Consider the following 22969-nt stretch of genomic DNA (forward strand, 5'->3'; position numbering starts at 1 on the left):
GGTATTGGTAGATGAAAAAATATGTAGGCTTTTGATCACATGTTCCTTGATTCCTCTGAATGATTATTTGTGTTCGGAAGGGTTTGCTACTATCTACATAGTCTTGGGAACATGCTCCGAACATCCCGATCCCCCTCCCCATAGAAAACCTTACCAAATGCTGCCCAGAACTAGCCAATATATTATACAGAGATGACAGTAAATAGGAGCATAATCTTGGCTCTTTGGACAAGGGGATCATCAACCGAGGTCCCAACGACGGTGTAAGGGATGTTGGGGACGAAGATCTCCACCTTGTTGACAGTCTTGATACCCAGCGTACTCTTGTGGTTCATGAGGATATAGGCCACTCCTGCTCCGTTGGGACTTGCAAGGACAGCGTGAAACTCGCCTGGGTTGGTTGCCACGTCGAGAGTCAAGCGATCATCCCATTTGCCAATTGTCGGGAATCCACCATACTTGCTAATGAGAGCCTCAAAGATGAGGGATAGAGTCGTCTTGTTGGTGATGCGGGACCGAATAATGTACTTTATCTTTGTTCTGTCACCACCAAACCAGTCACATGTTTTCGTCTATGGGCGTCCAAGTATGGAGGTTAGCGAGTTCAAGTGAGGCAAGGGAGTTGATCCAGAGGAAACGAGGCCAACTCACCCATTGCATCCATGCCGCGTCGCTCCACTGGGACTTGAAGTCAGTCATACAGATATTATCAGTGTTGGATTTGGTCCCGGGACTTACTCGTTGAATGTGGGTAGTTGTGAAAATCTTCTCCCAGCCAGGAAAGTTGTCATTCAATGCAGGCACGACAGCGTAGTTGTTGTCCGCGATGATGACGCCAGGGTCTAGAATGTATGAGTTGGTAAAATAAGCCCCCGATCTCTGTGAATAGAACGGTTCCGGATTAGCGCTGTTCATCACTGTCGCGGACCTGTTGCAATGATTAAAGCTGATGAAACTCTAGCAACTTACCACGCCCTGCTCCGCGGTCCCTTCAAACTCTTCAGGATCCGGAAAAATCTCGGCGTCGGAGAGGTGAATCCAGTGGACATTATGGGCGTCGCTTTTGGAAATGTCGAGACTGGAAAACGCAGCATCCAAGTAGTCTCCCCAGTACGGAGCGTTTTTGTCTGCCCCTTCTTCCCCTTCTTCCGCTTCTGTGACCCAACCCTGCGAGTCTTCAATTCCCCATTTTTGCAGCCACTTGGCAGGCTCTTTATACTTTCCGCCGTCGGCCGCTTCGACATCTTCCTTGGACATGGCTAACAGGCAATGCAGCTTGGCTCCCTTCTCACTAGCTGCTTGATAGGTAGCAGTTGCCCGCTTGGTGAGATTTGTGACTGCATCGTCATGGAGGTCTCTCTCTGTGACTGGGACGCGAAGGTCCTGGCCAGAGTTTCGAGATGGGCCAAGGTAGAGAAGTAGAAGAAGGGAAAAGAGGGCAACGGAAAAGAAGGAGAGGAGTGACCTCCAAGAGGACTGAGGCCTTGTACCCATCTTGAAAAAAAGATGAATATTCAAGGTATTGTTTGTGTGGAATGTGTAAGAAAGGTGGCAGAGCAGCTGGTATCCCTTTTGACGTGGGCGAGTCCTCAAGCCGTCCGATATGAATTGAGCGTTCATGTGAGCGGCCGAGTTGCACTCCTCTTCCTCAGCCAGATTGCTAGGGTTGAATCCCCCAGTGAAAAAAGAGGGCCTAGATGACCATGATGTGATGACCGGGGACCCTGCATGCATGTTGCCCCGATTGGTCATGGGTTAAACTAGAGAAAAAAGTTCCATCAACAGGCCGCTTCGTGGGATCACAGAAGACGGATGTTGCCGGCCGTTGAAGATTATCTGACCGCATGGTGCTACGTAGTATGCTTAATGGATGGGACTAGTAGGGTGGTATCATCCTTTAAAATGTTAGAACCAACAACACTTTTGAACGAACCAACCAACGCCAAGATCAGTGCATATGAGACTGGGGATCCAAGTCCGGATGGACCGAGTGATGATATCTCATGATCTGTTCTCTAGGCTGATTTAGCCCATTGGATCCTTTCGGGGCCGAAAGTTCATCGGGCATGAGGCTGGGGGCGAGATATGGAGTTTCGGTAGTTTTAGAATTCGCTCTCTTCTCACAATTCCGACCTGCATTGCGGGATTTTTCCCGCCCTACATAAGCGCGTGCGTCTAGGAAGAAAGATCTAACATTTATGCCGCGGCTATGAATATCTCTTGTTCATGTCTTGGGAACATGCTACTAATCTTAACCGCGGGTGTTTGGCAAATTTAGCTATATGAAACTATTTTAGCTCTCTATTTCATACATAACTATTAGATAGAGATTTCAGGATAACCTCTTCCGGATCAACCGGAGTTCTCCATCTGGAATGTCCCAAATGCAACCCTGCCGCCCCCAATTGCTATCTATCAAGGGTATCGGAGATAGACACTCGAGTTACCAGGGCTAAAGGGCTAGACTATTCCAAGCACTCTACCGCGGTTATTATTAACGTTCCGAGGCACTCTTCTGAAAGGCGCTTCTCCGGTTACGGAATACTAACCTGACCGGACAAAGGTGCCGGTACACGCGATCATGGGTCGGCCGCAAGGGCAGTGCAAAACTCATGATTGGATTAACAGGCAACATATTCCCTCATTCCTACCTATTGTTGGTTGCTCTGACATTGGTAAACGCAGACTCATCCAACCCTTAAACTTTGGTTCCATCACGCAGGGGGGACATTTTCGCACAGGTATCCTCTTTCAGCTGCCGCCGAAACCCCCTGCTAGCTCAATCACACATCAAAGGTAAAAGCTGCGGCAATGGACCCTCCGACGGCTATCGGACCGGTGCTAATCGGCGTTTACACAATCTAGACCTAGCGATATGCCAGCACAGCCGAGCTAATATGCACATGTCGGTTGATTTAGACGCTCGAGAAGCTGCAGCCGCCCCCTGCCGCTCTAGACGCGGCTTTCTTTTTTGTAGTAATGTTTAATTAGGCTTGGTGCGTGATAACGCTGTCATGCCAAGAGTTCATGATCCCACGCTGCCCGGGCCGTGAGAGCGGGACCATGCTGGGTATGTCACTCGTGTTCGAAGAGGATCGTGGCAGGGGTTGGTAAGAAGGATATCTTCTCATGGCATCCGGTTGTGTACAGTGGCGCAAGGGCTTCTAAGACAAAGTCAGAGTACAGACAGTCAACATGGTGCCAAGTGCCCTGACCACCCGATGGTGGGATGTCTGGACCACTTTGACGGCAATTGTACTTTTGTCTAGCTTTTGGGTACCGCCTGCAAATGCTGCTACCCCAACTACGAATCTGAAGCCTCGAGCTCCTATTGCTGGTGGTTATGATCTGAGAGTTCTTCCCATAGGAGAGTATGTCTTGCCTTTTTTCTACTTCTTACGCAGCAGGTGTAATAATTACACCTTGCTTTCTCATACATCCCTTTCCTCGAGCCTTTGTGTACATTTCTGACATCTTTTAGTTCCATAACCTGGGGTGCTGAGAGTTCAGACGAGAATGGCTACCGCAAGAAGCTCTTTGACAAGCTCGCTGCACGAGGCAACAATGTTGACTTTGTCGGCGGCATGAGCACGGGCACAATGGCCGACAAGAACCACGAAGGCCATCGAGGCTACGTGATCGATGAGATCCGCCAAGCCAGTGGTGTCGGCATTCACGCGGGTGCCAACATCGTTCTACTTCATGCCGGAACCAACGACATGAAGAACGACATCAATCCCGCCCTCGCGCCATCACGTCTCAAGAAGTTGATTGATGAGATTTACGAGTTTTCTCCTGATGCTGTCATTCTCTTGTGTAACCTCATCCCGGCAGGCCCTGATAGGTACCCTGCCACAGTCCCACGCATTAACGAATTCAACGAAGCTATCCCCGTCATAGTAGCCGAGTACATCCTCCGTGGAAAGAAGATGCGCCCGGTTGGGATGAACCATGGAATTACTGTCAACGACTTGGCTGATGGTCTTCATCCTAACGATGGTGGGTATGCGAAAATGGCTGACCTGTTCTATTCCGGCATCGAATATGCGGACGACCGAGGTTGGATCTCCCCACCGGGCAAGAAGACGCCTGTTCCGGATTCTACCAGTCCTGAGAACTGCAAGTCGACGCCGTCTTGGTACAACGTTGGTATGATTGCCACCGGCGCAAAGGTGTATGTTGCCCTATTCCCTTACTTGTCCGAGATGAAAACATGACGCTAACACTTACTTTCTTAGTGCTGACTCTGATGGCCCCTTTGTGCCCGCTTGGAACAAGAGAGGCGTCGTTGCTGAGGGCAATTGCCCTCGTGCTCGACTTCACTTCATGGACCTCGACGGTGATGGTCTGAAGGATTACGCCTGTGTTGATCCCAAGACAGGAGCAGTCAAGGTGAATATCAACATTCCTGACGCTGATGGCAAAACATCTGGAAACTGGAAAGTACCCAGAACTGTTGTCAACCCAACCGAGCCCCGAGATGGATGGGGCGTCATGTTTGCCGAGTGAGTACTTCTCTTTTCTATCTTGGCTTGCGCTTGGCTAACCTGCCTAGTCTGAATGGCGATGGCCGAGACGACTACATCTGGGTTGACCCTGACACGGGAGACGTTCACGGTTGGATCAACCGTCTTGAGAAAGATGGCGTCTGGCAGTGGCAGAGTCTTGGCCGTATTGCTGGGGGTGTTGGTGCAACTAACGAGACACTTCAGATGGTCGATATTGACGGTAAGCAACCTATTGTTTTCACAGAAGGGACTTGTACTAATGATGCCGTAGGTGATGGAAGAGATGACTTTCTTATCGTTAGCAGAAAGACCGGAGAAGTTACGGCCTGGCTTAACACTGGTGGCGGGTCCATGCCTGACTATCACAAGATCGGCGTCATTGCTACCGGAGCGTCTCAGTCAGACGGAGATGTCGTCATCCTCGGAGACTTGACAGGTGAAGGCAGAGCTGACTACATGATGGTCGGCGTCGGTGGTAAAGTCAATGGGCTCATCAACCGGAGACAAGAAACGAGTCTGGTGCCCCAATGGTCACAGATGTTCAACGTTGCTGCTGGGCCGGATGGTGCCAAGTCGAATCAAGTCCGTCTGGTTGACATGACGGGTGACGGCAAGGTTGACTACCTGCTTGTCGATGAGAAGACTGGCGAAGTCACGCTGTGGGAGAACCTTGGAACTGGTGGAAAGTGGCAGCCAGGTGATGGCGTATTTCTCTGCGATTGTAAGTGGCACTGATCTTTCCAATCTCCTGTCGAAACCATTGCTGACTCTGGGTGCTAGTGGATGGCGACAACACTAGCGACTACTTCTGGATCGATCACACGGGCAAGGGTTATGGCTACCTCAACGTAGGAAAAGGCGAGAACAAGTGGACCGACCTCGGAATGATCGCCAAGGGAGATCATCCCAGAGAGCAGATACACATGGCTGTTCTCACCACGAGTGGTCGAGCTGACTATGTCGTTGTTGACCCAAAAACTGGAAGAGCTGACTGGTTTGAGAATCTTGGTCCTGACGGCGGCTGGGGTTGGAACGCTCGTGGAGAGTTTGCTGCGGGACCCAAAGATACCGTTGAGAACCGGTTTGGGTTCAACTTTAAGGGGAAGAATGTTCGTTTTGCCGAGTAAGTCTGGAACTCCCCCATCTACCTTTCTATTGTCTGTCAGCTAACAAGAGTTTCTTGACAGTTTGAACAGCGACGGTCTTGATGACTACCTCTATATCAGTGACACAGGAGCTGTCATTATGTGGCCGCACAAGGGCACTAATCCTCCATCATGGGGTGACCCGAAACTAGTTGCTGATGGACCCGTTGGCGTCAGCGCACAGAATGTTCAGTTCGCCGACACCAATGGTGACGGCAAACTTGACTATGTCGTTGTTGGTACTACTACAGGCATGACGAGAACATGGCATCACCTTGGATTCAACTCAGATGGTTCTATCCGATGGAACACACCTCTCCCTTTCGCTGACGGTGTTGGGTCTATTGGATCTGCTATCAGAATCACAGAGGCAAGTCACTCTTTATTTACTATTGTTCTTTCCATTTGGCTAACTGACTGTTTCTCAGATGACTGGTGACAAGCGCGCCGATTATGTCTCCATCAACCCTGACAACGGTCGACTCAATCTCTGGCACAACCGTTGCTGGCCCAACGGCTCAGGTGGTGATGGAGATGATGGCGGTTCTGGGGGTGGCGACGACGGTAGTGGAGGCGGCAGCGGAGATGGTGATGGCGTTGTCTACATTGACCCGACCATTTGGGAGTCTAGTGAGCCTACCGCAAGTTGCCGTCCTCCTTGCACACTTGTTCTTCCACCTTGGCCGCTCTCTTCCAAGACCACCATCAGCTTCCCTGTTATCACCGAAACTATCAAGGAAACCTGGCCTGAAACTACTGATGGTGTCACAACCTATCGCACAACCACCATCACGGTCCGGATCACACTGCCGCCTATCACCACTACACAGATCGAGGTTTCCAACATTATTGTCAGCAAATCTACCACAACGATTGTGCCTGTGCGGACCAGCATCATTCCGCCTCCAGTCACTCTGACTGAGCCCACCCACCACATCACTTACACCTACAGCCCGGGGCCTTACCCAACTACCACCGAAGTTGGACCTCCACCTGGTGATAACTCCGGTGACATTCATGTCATCGGTGGTGGTAGTGGCCCTGGACCTGTCTGCAAATCTGGCTGTGGTCACCTTTGCCTCTTTGGCTGTGGCTCAAGCGGAGGTGGAGGTGGAAGCGGTGGTGGCACACCTGGGTGCATCGGTCTGGGATGCCCTCCAGGATCCAACAACTGCGTCGGTGTTGGATGTGGCAGTAGTGGTGGCGGTGAAGATGGCAACGACGACGACGACGATGATGATGACGACGATGATGATGACGACGATGACTGTGCCACCGAAACTAATACCGAGTGTCATCAAGTTTGCACGACAAGTCCCTGCAAGACTGTTTGCAACACTTACATCGGCTGTGACTGCACAACCTCCAAGGTTACAGACTATTGGGTGTCTTGCAAATCTCAGTCATGCACTACCACCGCTACCGAAATCATCACTGGCTGCTTCCTCACTGCAACTGCTACAACTACCGGCTCATACTGCCCCCTGATCACCGTTGACCCGGAAAAGGATGAGACCGGCGATGACAATGGCAGCAAGATAGGAACAGCCTACAAGACGACTTTCTCCCCTACTGCCATTATCAAGTCAACTCAGTACCGCGTCAAGAGTGGATACGTGACGGTTTCCAAGACCGCCTATCCGGTTCCATCTGCCACGACAGTTATCAAGACCAAGATTGACGGGACATCGGCTACTATTCTCCCTTCTTTCGTCGGAAGTGCTATCTCGATCACGGTTTCAAACATCCACATTTCCACCACGGATGAGCCCAAGGCTACAACCACCATTGAACCCTCCAAGACGGCAGATGAAACATCATACCCCACTCATACGACCCCTACAGGCGACGGCTACTGCTACTCCGGGAAGTCTGGCTTCCTCAAGTTCACACAGAGTCAAGCTCAGCAAGTGATTGGATCATTCTGTTCCTCGAGCTACGTCCTTGATCCTGGTAACACGGTCGGTCAAGCTGACGCCCTCGAGGAGGACGGTTACAACGTCGTGGTGTCGGCAAAGTGGGCAACTGACCAGACAGGATGCGGAACGAAGGAGGCTTTCCACTTTGCCGATGACCAATCAAACTTTGAATCCTGTCTTAGAGCCTGGAATATCCCTTTCTTCTGCACAGACCCAGATGCAACATCCAGTTTTGGTGGAGCATACGTCTTTGATCCTCCTATAACTGGGGGCTGTCTTCTGCTGCGGTTGTATGCATACAGCACGTCTTCTCTCAAGGCCAGGGCAGGCCTCGAGGGTGCTCTGGCACCAGCTGTAATGAACATTACACACATGGGAGATGTGAAACACCGTGTGAACAAGCCGAATGCTCCTCTTGTGTGGCCTACGTCCAAGAGCGAGGATGGGCCCAGCTTATTTAGTGCGGAGGAGGTGAAGAAACTTGCAAAGGATACGACAAAGGAAACATGATTTGAAGCTATGGAGGAAGTAGATAGTCGTCAATATTTCTTGCAGAATAATATGAAGTAGGCTTCTAGAGTGTAGCCCACTAATCTCATGACGACCCATGTTGCCGAGTCCGCCGATCTCCCATCTTGTACAAATAGACTACCACGGGAATTTCTAAGAGAGCAACAGCAGCATAGATACCAAAACACCAGCCGAAACCAATTGAATTGATCAGCGGATCCATGATACCGATTGCTCCTCCGGCCATTAGGCATCGGACAATATTTGAGGCGGCATGAGCTGTTGCGGATCTATTCAGGTTGAGATCCGTGAGTAAAGTTGAAGTCATCTAACAATATCAGTAACATGTGCATAATGAGGAATGAGGGCACTCACTGTGAATGTACTTGCTGTTGATCCTCCAGTTAGAAACTGCATGATTAACATGACGGAAATGTGCTAGATGTCCAAGTTAGTATAAGCTCTCGTAATAAGAACGATCCACACACCGCCCTGGTCATCAATGCTAAGCCATAGCCTAGGGTTCCTAGAGAGCTAATAGTAATCAGGATAAAGATGCCCTTGAGACGCGTCCTCTCTATGGGGAAGAGCGGTGAATCGCGACCATAGCCGGACAGCTTCTCAGCAGTCCTTTTGTAATTCCAGTCCAGATATCTCCCTAAAAGTCTTATTAGATCAACACAGAGAAATGTCAGGGTGTTGGTAATTACCAGTGAAATACGATGCAATCCCTCCCGAGACCCCCGAAGGTAGATATACCAAGCCACTCGTAAGATAGTTCAGCTTGTATATCTCGACGCACTGCGCACCGAGTGCTGTTTGGAGGGTCATCTTGACCGAGTAGGTAATGGCGTATATCAGTATCGTTAGGAACGACTCCTTATGTCGAAGGATCGGGAGACAAGATAAAGGGTTGGGGTAACGTCGCGTTGGTCGTTTAATCTCTGGTCGGTTCATTCTGGTCTCACGGCTTTGGAATAGAGTGAAAAGGCTCCAGTAGACGCCGGTAACTTTGCCACTTCCATCCCCAACGATGTTCCTCTGGGTCTCGGGCATAAAAAGGACCAAGATGATGAAGTGAGTGCCTGTGAGTATGACGAGGAACCAAAAGACCCAGCGCCAGCCAAGCTCATTTGTGATTGCTCCGCCTATCACAGGGCCCAGACTCGGCGCAATATCAGTCCTTGACGAGGTTAGTGCACATTTTTTGGTGTACTTGTATTGGCTGATACCTACATGACAAGTAAGATCCCAACAAAGCCGCCACGCTCATTCACAGCCGTGATATCTGCAATAACCCCATAGCCCGCAGATATCATTGCTGTTTTCTGTTAGGATCACATGATAGCTTATGAGAGGGTACGTACGGGAAGAGCCAGCACTTTGCAGCATGCGCAGCACCAGCAGAGCAGGAAAACTGTGTTGCAAAGCAATGCCGATGTTGGCGCTGATCATCAGGACAAACATTAACATATAAATCGGGCGACGGCCGCTCTGATCTGCCATATCTCCTAGAAAGGCTGGTGCTATGCCTGCGATGATAAGGTATGAAGTAACTGTAAGATTGATCAAGGATAGAGAAACGCCAAGATCTTGAGACACGGACGTCAGTGCAGGGTAGTAGATGTAACTGCTGAGCGTTGAAAACATCGCCGCAAACGAGGAGTTCATGTTGATCCATCGCTTTTGCCATTTTGTAAAGACAGAATATGGAGGTTCTTCTGATGAACTAGCGGTAGTGACCACTGTTTGTGTTGTGGGCTGGTTTGCCTTGATGGCCTCTGGATCTTGAAGAGGGACGTTATGGCTGCCTTCAAGAACGTCGCCGGGGACCTTTTCCGAAGAAGAAACCATTTTCAAACAAGAAATTTCTGTATAAAATATACAAAAAAAGTGACACAGAGAACGATCTTTCTCATGGAATACACCTCTGTAGCAAGTCGAGGAGGATGAGAGCCCTGGCCATCGACTCACCTGTTGGTGGCGCTACAGCATCGACAATCGAGAAAAGAGACGTCTTCCCCGCTTCAGCGACAAGCATTTTCTTTCCTACAATAGCGACATGCATTCCGATGGTTATCGCCAAGGCCGGGGAAGCGGCACGGTTGAAGGATCTGCGACACGCACGCTTTCTCTCAGCTGCTGTATGCAGTTGGGCGAGACCGTCACATCGAGGTGAGAATGTCGCTACGAGGTCGCGTGATGCGAAACCGGCTGGTTGGATAAACCAATAGCAGTGCTGAGCTGAGAGCCTGCTTTTCAAATAACAACAACCATCTGCAGGGCCCTGGTCATCACATACCCCGCCAATGGGAAGACAAAGATCACAGCCTGATCACAACTATAACACCACTGTCTACACGGGGGCTGACCGGTTGAGGGGGAGACAACTACCCTGCGTGAGACACTGAGGCCGGCGATCGCTTACTGTTAGATACACTGTGCACCGAGAGATTGCAAGGAGCAATTTGACGATGGCTGAAATGTGACGGACGTACAAGTTCATTCGGTGTTTGACAAGATTGGTAGATGAAGCGCTAAACAAAGTTTCCCATGATTCCAGGAATCTACAATTGCATCAACTCAATCGGTAGAGTTCATCCCTCCTGTCTCAAGTTGAGCCACGCGCGGCTGCGACACGCCATTCTTCTCCAACTCCACAAAGGCTGGATTTCGAGAGCCGTCAGGGACCGAGCTACCGTTCGCTCCTCCACGCGCTTCTTCTTCAAGGACCCTGTCTACAACAACCCTCATTGTCTTGACAAAGCTGAACGGATCGATCAGTATATAAGCTCGTAGGATTATTCGATAAGAGGCATACCTGTTTCGAAGTGAATGGTCTTCTGGATAAAGACTGGCGAGAAGAGCCTGGTTCCGCACAAGGTACATGATATTCCTGCTGTCGGCGTCTTCCTGCGGCTCCGAAATGGGGATGTGCTTCCAGTACTCCTTGAGATATGGACATCCGAGAGGGTATCTAGGGTTCCGGATGACACCAAGGTCGACTATGACCGTCAATACCCAGCACTCATGAGCGCAGAGATCGGATTCATACCTTCGTTGTGACCCCAAAGTCCACTCGAGTCGTATACAATGGCCGTCTCGTTTTCCAGCTGATACTTGATATTTCCAGGCCAGAGGTCTGCATGCAGCAAGCAGGGCTTAATCGAGCGCCCATTGGACTCAAGCGGGCGCAGATACCGGGGTAGCACCTTGGTAAGAAATTGATCCTTGAGTTCCTTGTCCTCTGGTGTGTGAGGTCCTCGTAGAGATTCTTCACGATTCAGAATCATGGTCATGTAGTCGGTCCACCACTTTTCCCATGAATCTTCCCACTTATTGACCTGTGGTAGGTTGCCAAAGGCAGTGTTCACTCCGAATCCGAACTTGCCTGTGGGAGACATGCCAATGCTTCTCGAGTGGAGAGCCACAACCGGCGCCATGTAGGCCTCGGGCTCGGGGAGGTCGTCGTCTCGCATGTCCACCCACTCCATAAGAAAGAAGTGACGGTTGGGATCCGACTCGTAGGTGCTGAAGCCGAGGGGGCGAGGAACGTGTTCCGGTATGAATGAGTGCAGGCTACTCTCTGACGCATTTGTTCCCAGCAACAAGTCGTAGCCAGCCTGACCTCTGGATATCTGCCAGCGTTGTTAATTCTCATTCTGTATGTCAATCGGCTTTCATACCTTGGCAAAAAATTGCTGGATGCTGCCGTCTGGGACTTGGACACCGATCTTCAACGTGTCGCAGTAGTCGCTCAGACCCAAAGGGACGCACGAGATGACATTCCCATCTTTAGGCAGGCCTGCCAAATGCTTCTTATTAGCAGCCAGATTTAACTTCAATCAGTTTCATGGCACTCACAAGCCAACAAGGCCTTGTCCAGCTTCTTGTCTACGTCTCGTTCGTCTCTGGCCATGTTGCTTGCGGAGCGATTGGTGAGGAGTGGTGGCAGGGTCGGAAGATGAACAATGGTAAAAAGAGCTGGAGAAGGCCTCCAGCGTCTTGTGGCTTTTGAATAGCATTGTTGGTGCCACGTCCTTTGGCTGAATCCTTCTCTCAGCCTGATTCCTCTCCTGCCACCCCGCTGTATGAGTTTCAGCTGATGTACACCGTATCACATACCGAATGTTCATACTGGGTGGTTACACAGGTTTCGAAGCATTTCTGCCTTGGACCTTTTCAATCCAAACAAATTTGCGGCTGCAATGAGCCAAGAGGGCCTTGCTCGTCTATAGGCGTGAAGACTATCGTGCAAGAAGCCTACGAAGACAAAGGATCACATTTAAAAACAATGACGGCCTGTATCTTCCAGCTCTGGACTGGCTCAAAAGAGAAGGAGGGCACACGACGCTTACCCCGCCTCCATTTCAAGATTTCTTGATACAGATTGTTGGGCTGCGACAAAGCAACCCCAGACCAGTCGGTGTGTTGCTGACAGCGCCTCATTTCTGCATGAATTGTGTTTGCTTCTTTCCGAGTCTCTGCTGCCTTGTCTGCATGGCTGCACTTTTCTCTGCCTGAGACTGCAGAGCCACGTAGGACTTTCAGCCGAGAATGATAGGGTTTCTGCTATGCCCGCCGTGTTTGACAACAGGCGTGCCCTCTGCGTCCTTTCGATGTCACAGTCACCTCATCCACCGAGTATGTTTGACTCTGAGAATCTCTTGGAACTCTTAGTACTTTCCTCTTTCGTCTGAGCTCTTTTATACTCGAAACCTACTAGAAGAGTTCTGACTCATGGGTCACCATGGTTGACTACGACGATCCTCTGGTGAATATCTTCCCTCTCCCACATTATCGGACCTATGCTAATCTTGGGATCTCTAGTCTCCCCTTCCGATTCTTGAATCTCCGAGAACGACGTCTCCGAGCGGGCAACGACATTCGGCCCCCGCTCTCCTCCGTGGACGATGGCGTAGTCGAATACGTTCCTCCATCTCCGGCTCGCAAATCTCCGTCGCCAAGCCTACGAAGACAAAGGGACCCACGGGCTTGAACCTCCTCTACGAACCGTCCGAGTCGCGAGTCGATTTCATCTTTGTTAGTTGCCTTTTGAGACAGCAGATAGCGTCCGTTTCCATCGCGCTCTGTTGCTCATGTTCTGTAGATCCACGGGCTGCAAGGTGATTCGAGGAAGACCTGGTGTTACGATGCCGAGGATGAATCATCCTTCTGGCCCAAAGAATGGCTTCCGTACGAAGCCGGGTTCCGTTATGCCCGGATACACAGTTTCGGCTACGAGTCGGAGTGGTCCAAGGGAGGGAAGAGTCCTCTCATGATCCATGACTTTGCCCAGGCTTTGCTCACGGACATGTCCAACTCGATTGCACTCCAGCGAAATGGGCCAGTGAGTTCTCCCCTCTGTAGTCTCTCGAAGCCCAAGAAGCTAACTAGTCAAGACACCCATCGTCTTTGTGACGCACAGCATGGGAGGGCTTGTCGCCAAGAAGGTTGCTGTTATCGGATGACCCTCAACGGTCTCCTTGACTAACTATTTACCAGGCATATCTCTTGGGCAGTCGCGATCCCTTACACAAGGCCATGATTGACCGAGTCCATACTTTCTACTTCCTGGGAACACCACATCGTGGGGCAAACTCTGCGGTCTATCTCGACTACTATCTCAGACTCTCCCATCCAACGGGGGCTAAAGAATACGCCAAGGAACTTCTTCCTGATTCTCCAACAGTTCAGGTAAGTCTCCCTAAGGTTATGTCACGAGGATCGATCTTCAACTATCCTAACCTTACGCACAGGCCATCAATGACGAATTTCGGCACATCCCAAAATCTGTCCATCTCTGGTCATTCTACGAATCGATCCCCACCAGTGGCCAGTTGATCGTCCCCCAGACTTCTGCTGTGATAGGCAGGTTTACTGATCCAGATTTGCAACCTCGACTAACATGGGTTCCAGGGCTACCTGGGGAGCAAACGAGATACCTCAACGCAGACCATCGCCATCTCTGCAAGTTTGATGATTCCAACAACTCAAACTTTGCTACCTTGTACCGATGTTTCCAGACCACGATCCAAGACATTGACAAAGACTGTAAGTCACATGTTACCGTTGTGAGCCACTAGCTAAGGATCTCGCAGATGACTGCAGGCAGGTCGAGCTCCTCAAGGCCCAGATGAAGACAATCAGCGATTATCTCGAAGTCTCGGAGCGCCCAACAAAGGACGTCTTGACGGAGGCCCACAAGCGTCATGGCGGGTCGTGTGAGTGGCTGACGACCCACGACAAGTTCCAGGAATGGGTCGACTGCAACGTCAACGACGACCTGGATATCGGACCTCTTGACACGAGCCCAATCGGTGCCAAGCCAAGGCTTCTCTGGCTCAACGGCCCTCCTGGATCTGGCAAGTCGGTGGCAGCCGCGCACGTCATTAAGCACCTTGAAGGCCACAATGAGGATTGCAGCTACTACTTCTTCAAGAACAACTCCAAGGCCACCGTCACACACCTCCTTCGAAGCTTAGCCTTTCAGATGGCTTGGATCAACTACGGTGTACGGCAATCGTTCATCTCCATGATTGAGGAGGGGTATGCTGCCAATACCCATGATCACACTGTCATTTGGAACAACATCTTCCTCGGCCGCATATTCAAGTGCAACTTCTCCAAGCCTCAGTACTGGGTCATTGACGCCCTAGATGAGTGTCCACACAAGTCGTTGGTGGCCTTCATCCAGATGTTTGCCAAGCTCAACTTTGTCCCTCTCCGCGTCTTTGCTACGAGTCGGACAAACACGCATCTTGGTCGCCTACTTGACCGGGAGCATCTCAACTTCCCCGAGCTACATACCGGTCAAGAAGGGTCCTTGAGAGACATCTCAAACTTTGTCAGATCTCAACCGAGATTAGCACAACTGGGTGGCGAGGGTGAGATTGTTTCCGAGATCGTCAAACGGTCAAACGGTGTCTTTCTCTGGGCATCTCTCATCCTGGATCGTCTAGATGACCTCTACAGTGTCGAGGACATGCTGGCGGAGCTTATCAAGACACCTCCGGAGATGAGCAAGCTCTACGCGAGAATCCTGGGAGAGATTGAGCAATCATCCAGTGCCGAACTGGCGAAATGCATCATCAAATGGGCGGTTTGCGCTGCTGAACCTCTCACCACGGACGTCATCAAAGTGGCTGTGAAGCTAGATTGCGGCCGTACCATTCTTGCTTCCGAGCCTGATCACGTCTTCTCACAGATCTGCAAGGGCCTGGTCTCGGTTGATAACGAGTCGCATGTCCAAGTGATGCATCCCACGGTCAAGGACTTTGTATCGTCGACTGACTCAAGCTTCTACATCAACCTCCGTGAGGCTCATGAGACCATGGCTGCTATTTGCCTGCAGAACTTGAACGATCGAAAGTTTGACCTACGCTTCACCGGTCGGGGCTTGCTTGTGCCGAGTGTGTCTGGATCTACCCTCGACGACTATGCTGATGCCAACTTCGCTTACCACATGGCCCACTCCCATTCAACATCACCACACTTGTTCTCGCTACTTGTCAAGTTCATGGACTCCACCATACTCACCTGGGTCGAGAGAGTTGCTCTGAAGCAGAGACTGAGCCCACTGATCAAAGCAGTCGAGCACTTGAAGACATACCTAGCTCGCCATGAGTGTCCACCCTTTGGTAAGGCAGCCGAATGGGTAGACGAGCTCACACGGCTAGTGACAATCTTTGGACCGTACCTCATCGACGTCCCTCAGACCATCAGGACAGTGATCCCTCTTCTCTGTCCGACATCATCGAGGATTCACCAAACATTCGCCAGTCGATGTCGCTCAAAGCTCATCTGTTCATCAAACGTCAAGTGGGATGACAGGCTCTCAGCTTTGTTACTCTCAGCCAAGCCCCGATCCCTTGTTTCCAACCAGCAATATCTTGCCGTTGGTCTCTCCAATGGGAAGATCAGACTCTTCAACAATTCCACACTCGAACTCGTCACAACGCTGAATCACTTTATCGCTGCAAAGTCTGTACCCGTGCAACATCTCCTTCTTGGTAACACGACCAAGGTCCTTGTCTCATGTGGTCCTCGAAACATGAAGCTCTGGAAGTTGCCCGATCAAGAGATGTGGAACATCCCTCTCAAGGCACAGGTGAGGACAATCTCTTTCAATGCGGATGATTCCAAGCTGTTTGTGGTCTATAACCTCCGCATCGAGTCAGCCATCTCGACATTGTCAACTGCAGACGGTTCTGAGATTAAGCCTGTCTCGGTCATGGAAGACAGCTCAGATTCAGATCAGAACCCAACTGACTGGGCAACTCCAACCAAGAGATACGTCCTCTCGTTTGTCCGCATAAATCCTATCCTCGGATTTGCAGCAGTGGCGTATCGCAGCTCTCACTTGATGCTATTTCAACTGGACGGGGACGACAACCTGGAACAGATTTGCAGGTTCAAAAAGACCGGGACTGAGTTGGCTGTGCGCCCACCTCAGGTGTTGGATGTGGCTTTTAACCCAGCTGTCGAGTCCGCTCTCATGGCGGTCGCTTACCAAGATGGGGAGATTGTGACTGTGGAAATGGGCGGATGGGGACGAGGGAATACTCGCCAACGGAACTCTTACAGCCTTCATGCAACCCTTCTCGCCAGCTCCCCAGATGGTCGTACTCTTGGTGCTGTAGACAATGAGGGAGGCATCTGTCTCTTCAACTTCGATAGTCTGCGCATCCTGCACCGAATCCAGGGACTCGACGAGGTTGCAACGGGCATAATGTTTGCTTCAAACAGCTTGCGACTCTATGACATCCGTGGTACCGCCTGCAATGTCTGGGAGCCATCCGTGTTGATGAGAAAGCATTCCGTTGATGACGATTCGAGCGACCCTGGCGACTCCGCTCAACCCTCCCTTGACGCCCCAGGTATCTTCTTCACACGACCATTCGACGATGATAGGGTCATCACAGTTATAACCCAAGCAGATGATGACAACTTTGTCTTCTGCGGGCGTGAGAACGGATCTGTGACGATTCACGACGTGTCGAGTGGGAAGCAGGTTTTTGAGATGCAGCTACACACGGCCAGTATACGACACCTGGAGTGGCAGCCACGAGAGAAGATTCTCTTCAGCGCAGACATCTCAGGGCAATGTGAAGCTCACCGCTTGTCGAAGGCTCCGTGGAGAAAGAGGGAGCAACTTCTGTCGCACAGGGCGTCCGGGGCCGTCATCCAGATGTTGGTGAAGCAGGACAGTCTCGCCATGCTTTTGGTGACACCCGATGGCGAAGAGCTGTGTGATAAGGAGAAGGTCGTGATCAGCGGCGAGTCTACCGAAGCAGACAGGTGGACACTCCATCCTACCGACCCATCGCGCCTGTTGCTGTTCCAAGGGAACCAAGTCCATCTCTACAAATGGGATGGACTTGGGAAAGAGTCCAGCGAGAAGGGCATCGAGCTGCAACTTCCTTTAAGCATGGAACCGCTTTCGATACCTGTCGACTGGTGCAACCAGAGTGGTATCAAAACACTGGTGCAAGCAATACCGTGCTCAAAAGACACTGCATTCATCAGACTGGATGCCACGGAGCTTGGTCCGGCGGCCTCAACGGTTTCACTTACCGGGACTACTAAAGAACTGGTAGCCAAAGTCGGCATGATCCTCGGAGTCTATAAGTCCAAGATATTCTTTCTTTGCCGTCGTGGATGGGTGTGCTCAATCTGTCTCGACGTCAGCGCACAGACGACACATTACACGAGATACTTTTTCATACCGCCTTTGTGGAGAAGCGGAGGAGAGCCCGTGATTCGGATGGTAGGCGGGCACACCTTGCGGGTTGCAATTGCGTATCGGGACGATTTAGTCCTGTTTCACCGTTTTCTAGAGCTGGAGAATCATGTGGATTTCTGAAATTGGCGTCATTATTAATGGAAGGGCCGGATGCATGGAAGAAAGTTGTCCCCGAAAGTTCAGCATTGAGTAGGCCATAATAGTAGAAACAATGAGTCGAGATAACAGGGAGAGATGGTCAAGAAAGATGCAGGCGAAAAATGTTGTTGGTTGAAGATGTTTCAAGAAGTCTAAGCAGGAGGCTTAGCATGTAACTAAATTTAACGTTTTTCCATTTTATGGTCCAATTAACTCATATCATAGCAGAATGGAGGGTCGCGTAGAGCCAACATGGCCCGGTTAATGGGTCTGAATCATGCGGCCATACCAAGGCCTACCGACATCAGAAACATGTTATCGATCTTAGGTCTCTGAGCGGCCTCTCGAAGAATGCCTTGCCAAAAATAGCGTCTTTCTAGGAAGTTATCTTCCTTGCGTCTTCTGGCTCAGTTATCTCATCAAGGCCCGGCTTGGTATGATCTTTCAAACCAAGAATCAAGCACCGTTGTATTCCATCTACTCCCTCCAAACCTCTTTTATCAGTTCCTCATATTCTGAGTATTATCTCTGTGTCACTGCATTCCTGATGAGTAACAAGGCGATATCCAAATTGGCCGCTGACGCTCAGATTGAGTACATCCGGAGAGAGTACGGTGCCGGACGACAACGAAATGCACAGCCAAGCCGGACAGAACTAAGCCTCATCGCAACTCTTGACGTGCAAGTGTTCCTCTCGGGAGCCAAAATCCAAGTATTAACACGAGAGTTAGGGTCTCGGATCAGCTCTACCAAAACCCTTCACACTTCCTTCTCGAACTCATTCAAAATGCCGACGATACCACCTTTTCGCCCGGAGTGACGCCAAGCCTCAGTCTGACGTTGTTCTCGGAATATGATACAGGATATCTGCGAACGGATTGCAATGAAGCTGGCTTCACATTTGCAGACATCGACGCTATAACCCAAGTTGGACAGAGCACCAAGAAGGGGGCAACCAATGGACAGAGAGGCTACATAGGTGAGAAGGGAATCGGTTTCAAGTCGGTCTTCAAGGCCGCCGACATTGTCCATGTTGCGAGCGGCCCCTACGAGTTCAAGTTCGACCGGAATGAACATCTCGGCATGATCCTTCCCATCCGCTCCGCCTTTCCGAGCACACAACGCCTTCCCGACCATACCCAGTTCCTTCTCCAACTGAGAGATGAGAAAGACTGCGTCGAGATCGAGACTGACCTGCGGAATATCGAGCCTCAGCTTCTCATCTTCCTCAAAAACCTCCGTGGGTTGAACATCCAAGTTGGCGACACCAGAAAGTCCTATCACATTGAAGGTGATACTTCTGCCGCGCTGGGAGAGATCGTCACTATTCATTCCAACCATCAAGATGAAGCCACATCTGGAAAGATGGGATATTCCATCGCGCGATACAGGACCAGCGAAATACCCAAGGATGTCCGGAGAGAGGGAATCACGACGTCTGAGGTTATCCTGGCCTTTCCTATTGAACACTCCAAACCAAAGATTAGCCCGCAAAAGGCATTTGCTTTTCTCCCGATCGATGACTTTGGATTCAAGGTATGTATCTGTGGTCAAGATGAAACGCTAGAGGGGGTTGCTAACTTGATTAATCATAGTTCCTTATTCATGCCGACTTTCTACTTGTAGCAAGTCGTGAAGGCCTCGATTATGGTCGCAAGTGGAACGCAGCCCTATGGGACGCCGTCCGAAAAGCCTTCTTGAAAGCTGTGAAACGGTTTGCAGCTATTCCAGCAAGCCACTCAGAAGGGGGACTACGATATTCGTGGCCCAAGTACATCAAACATCATCGACACGCGCATCCCTTCTGGAACGAGCTGCACGAAGCTATCATACGGAATCTTAAAGATGAGAAGATTCTCGGATCGCGAGACCCTGTCGCTGGTCCTTACAAACCCCCAGAGCTCAAGTTCATGCCCCGCAAGTTCAGGTTTGAAGGGGAGGCCCTCTTTGACTCCCCTTCTCTACGGGAGAAGCATCTATCATTTAACTACGATGGTGTCTTTGAGGAGCTTGGCCTTCTTGGAGTCCAAAGAATTGGTACATTCGAGTTGTGCGAAGAGTTCTCAACTTGGGTCGCAGAGGTCGGCTCTGCTGGCCTTGACGCCAATCCGCCAGGGTGGCATCAGCACGTCGCCAGTCTCTTCTGTGACGAGACGGATCTCAGGGACCTTCTGATGGAGCTTCCCATTATTCCTCTTCGAGACGGTTCATGGGTCAACGCCAAAACTGAACACCTCTACATGGCCTCTGAGGCTGAGGACGAATATGTTCCTAGTGGTATCAGCATATCGATCATCGACCGGACGGCATGCCAGGACTCGGTTAGAAGACGCTTCTACCGATTCTTGGGCATCCTAGACTACACCCCATCTCAAGTCTATAATCTCATCATGGAACTCCATGCTGGCAATGGTTCCGACCTGTCAGACCGCCAACCGGAGGACCTTATAAGCGATGTGGCTTACCTATTTAAGTATCGGCATCTACGCCCAGGACAAGGCGCCCCCGAGATCTTTTTCTACGCCAACAACTATGAGGCTTCCACCCGTCGCAAGCATCAACTCTACATTGACGACCGCGCAGCCAAGCCCCGTCTCGTCAACAAGTACAGAAACACGCCAAGGCATCCATTTTACATCCTGGATGAACGATACGTGAGCACAATCTGTGGTGAGAATAGCGCCGTCAAAGATGAGCTTAAACGCTGGCTCTTGAAATCCGAAAACATCTCGTCAATCCCAGTTCTCATCAGCAACAACTACTTGAGCGCCGAATGGGTGTTTCTCAGAGAGAAAAGTGTGACAGATTTATTGCTGGTTGTCGAGCAACTCTGGAAAAGCAATTCCATCCACACTCGACTATTCCCAGCCGTCCCAGAACTCCAGGTGGATTGTCGTGATGGTACTCGTCGGCGACTTGGCGAGTTGGCCATACCGACTTCAGATCTTCTGCGGGCGTGTCCGCATCTTCCATTTGCTGCTCTACCAACTCCCGAGAGGTGGAGATTTCTCGATCAGTTTGGGATCCTCACGGCACCCAATACCGCTTCCAGGTTAAAGGAGCTTCAGGCACTGGCAAGTCTCCCTATCGAATCGATTGACAGGGACCTCATCCATGAGACCTACCACGGGCTGTCTCTAAGCCTAGATGGAGAAGCTGAAGATATCTTGTAAGACCTTCGCCCATCTCTTGTATTTCTTTATAGATAATAACATTTGTCTTCAGGGAAGTATTCAACTCAAAACCTCTGGTGTTTGTGGCCAGACCTAATCCAGAATGGGTCACACACGCTTCATGTGTGTGGAGTGCACCTTCAGCCCTAAAGCAGGTAACTAAGCTATCGAACCGTTACGGCGACTGTAGGAGGTTGTTCTGCAATATCCTTGGTGTTGGACCTGCCAGCATCGAAAACATTGCAGATGAGCTCTGCCTACTACATGAGGAATCCTCGGACGGAATGGCCGAACGCTGCGAGGAACTGTTGACGATGCTGAGCGAACGTCTGACAGCAGGATCTGAATTGCCAGTGACACATTACCTGCGCATTCTACATGCCAAAGTCTTCCCCGTTGTGCGAACCCAGCATCCTGATACAAAGTTTGAGGTGCTCCTGAGATCCCTACACGATGCGGATTGGTATATTCCGGACAGGTTAACATTGGAAGCAGCCTTCCGAGGCAAGGTTAACATCCTCAACTTTTCCGTCAGGGTGGTGAATGTTCTGGACTCCTTCTTCTCAAGGATGAACTCCCGGAGCAAGTACCTTTCATCCGCCATCGAAGAGACCGTCGAGCCACGAGGGACGCAAATCCACGACATGTCAGCCGAACGAGATCTCAAGATTCGAGTTCAATACTTTTCTCTGTTAGTAACTCTTGAGGGTTTTTGGTCCACGCCAACTCTGCTAACATCTCCAGTCTCAATCCACCACCCGATCTCGGTTCGAGACAGGACACCAGGCCCCTGCGAGTGTGGTCTGTACCATCTGTTGTCATCACAAGAAGTCTCGGCTCCACCACAGTTGAAGAAGACAACGAGTTCGCCACGATCCAAGAAACGCCTGACTACACAGAAATCTACTTCCGTGCCGTCACTCCTCCATCCAAACAGGCTGAGGTCAACTACAAACTAGCCGAGTTCTTTTCTAAACAGCACGATATCAAGCCCCAAGATATTAATCTCTTCAACTTGTTGCTGACTGCTCCACTTGGCGAGTTGAACACAATCATGGCTAAGCACAATCGTTATCCACCAGATGCGGGAGCCATTAGCAGCCTGACCGTCTCGGCTGCAACAGAGCCCGAAGTGATGGTTCTTGATGAACCGAGTGGACAATTCATTGCCGTCAACCAGCCGTCTCGACTTTCCGAACAGAATCTTTCCACTTTTTCGGAACAGATTCTGGCCCAGTACTCCCTGCGCGACTTGATCCCTTCCTTCCAATCACGCCTTCAGAGCGTGGCCAGAAGTGCAAGGAATTACCGGATATCGAAGCGTCCCATAACGCGTGGTTTTGTTGAAGCTCGGTCTCGAAGCGAGAGGCTTCTACACGCCCTTCAACATTCTCATACTCAGGCAAATATCCCTGTAGCAGGAGTCCTCCCAGGCTCCTCAACAGAGGCTGGTGAAGATCAGGATCGCGTTCCAGAATTGACCTCTACGTCGACTGCACATCAAGTCAGAACGAGGAAGATTGGGTTCCTCGGAGAGGCTTTCGTAAGATACCGTTATTCTGTCTTTGTTACCCCGATGCTTATCTTCTTTTGCAGATTCATGCTCTGTTCGAACGCAATGTCAGTGACTGGTCCTTTGAAAACTGGACCAGTAGGCTACGAGTCGAGAACGGACATCCGCCCTTCACGGAACTCGAGAGAGACTTTAGCGACTTTACGTACCTCGATACCCACGGCCATATGAAGCAGTTCCTCCTACAAGTCGGCTTGGATCTCAACCCAGCTTATGCCAGTAACACTACCTATCACCTGGAGGTCAAGACCACCACTG

The 22969-nt window shown here is 50.7% G+C and overlaps 5 protein-coding genes across 5 annotated transcripts; 2 read left to right on the forward strand and 3 right to left on the reverse strand.

Moving 5' to 3' along the window:
• Positions 1-182: 182 nt before the first annotated feature.
• On the reverse strand, positions 183-1494 carry NECHADRAFT_50453 (uncharacterized protein; the record flags this gene model as incomplete). Its single annotated transcript, XM_003039912.1, has 4 exons — positions 183-572; positions 652-684; positions 739-879; positions 970-1494. The coding sequence occupies 4 exons, from the start codon at positions 1492-1494 to the stop codon at positions 183-185; spliced, it is 1089 nt and encodes a 362-aa protein (XP_003039958.1).
• Positions 1495-3195: 1701 nt separating this feature from the next.
• On the forward strand, positions 3196-8082 carry NECHADRAFT_106409 (uncharacterized protein; the record flags this gene model as incomplete). The annotated part of the gene is made up of 8 exons (XM_003039723.1): positions 3196-3371; positions 3482-4174; positions 4239-4505; positions 4556-4728; positions 4780-5229; positions 5289-5631; positions 5696-6047; positions 6082-8082. 8 exons carry the CDS (start codon positions 3196-3198, stop codon positions 8080-8082), a joined length of 4455 nt encoding a protein of 1484 aa, XP_003039769.1.
• Positions 8083-8167: 85 nt separating this feature from the next.
• On the reverse strand, positions 8168-9936 carry NECHADRAFT_50131 (uncharacterized protein; the record flags this gene model as incomplete). The annotated part of the gene is made up of 6 exons (XM_003039913.1): positions 8168-8410; positions 8458-8493; positions 8571-8740; positions 8793-9265; positions 9319-9403; positions 9450-9936. 6 exons carry the CDS (start codon positions 9934-9936, stop codon positions 8168-8170), a joined length of 1494 nt encoding a protein of 497 aa, XP_003039959.1.
• Positions 9937-10665: 729 nt separating this feature from the next.
• On the reverse strand, positions 10666-12001 carry NECHADRAFT_85528 (uncharacterized protein; the record flags this gene model as incomplete). Its single annotated transcript, XM_003039914.1, has 5 exons — positions 10666-10849; positions 10904-11087; positions 11138-11720; positions 11769-11887; positions 11947-12001. 5 exons carry the CDS (start codon positions 11999-12001, stop codon positions 10666-10668), a joined length of 1125 nt encoding a protein of 374 aa, XP_003039960.1.
• Positions 12002-12963: 962 nt separating this feature from the next.
• NECHADRAFT_50281 (uncharacterized protein) lies at positions 12964-17947 on the forward strand (the record flags this gene model as incomplete). The annotated part of the gene is made up of 6 exons (XM_003039724.1): positions 12964-13125; positions 13343-13432; positions 13588-13783; positions 14038-14153; positions 14213-16720; positions 16799-17947. Coding segments are annotated over 6 exons (4221 nt in total), but the record flags the coding sequence as incomplete, so codon positions are not given.
• Between the last annotated feature and the right edge of the window lie 5022 nt (positions 17948-22969).

Source organism: Fusarium vanettenii, assembly GCF_000151355.1.
Source record: "Fusarium vanettenii 77-13-4 chromosome 10 genomic scaffold NECHAsca_82_chr10_2_0, whole genome shotgun sequence".
NCBI classification, from domain to species: Eukaryota; Fungi; Ascomycota; class Sordariomycetes; order Hypocreales; family Nectriaceae; genus Fusarium; species Fusarium vanettenii.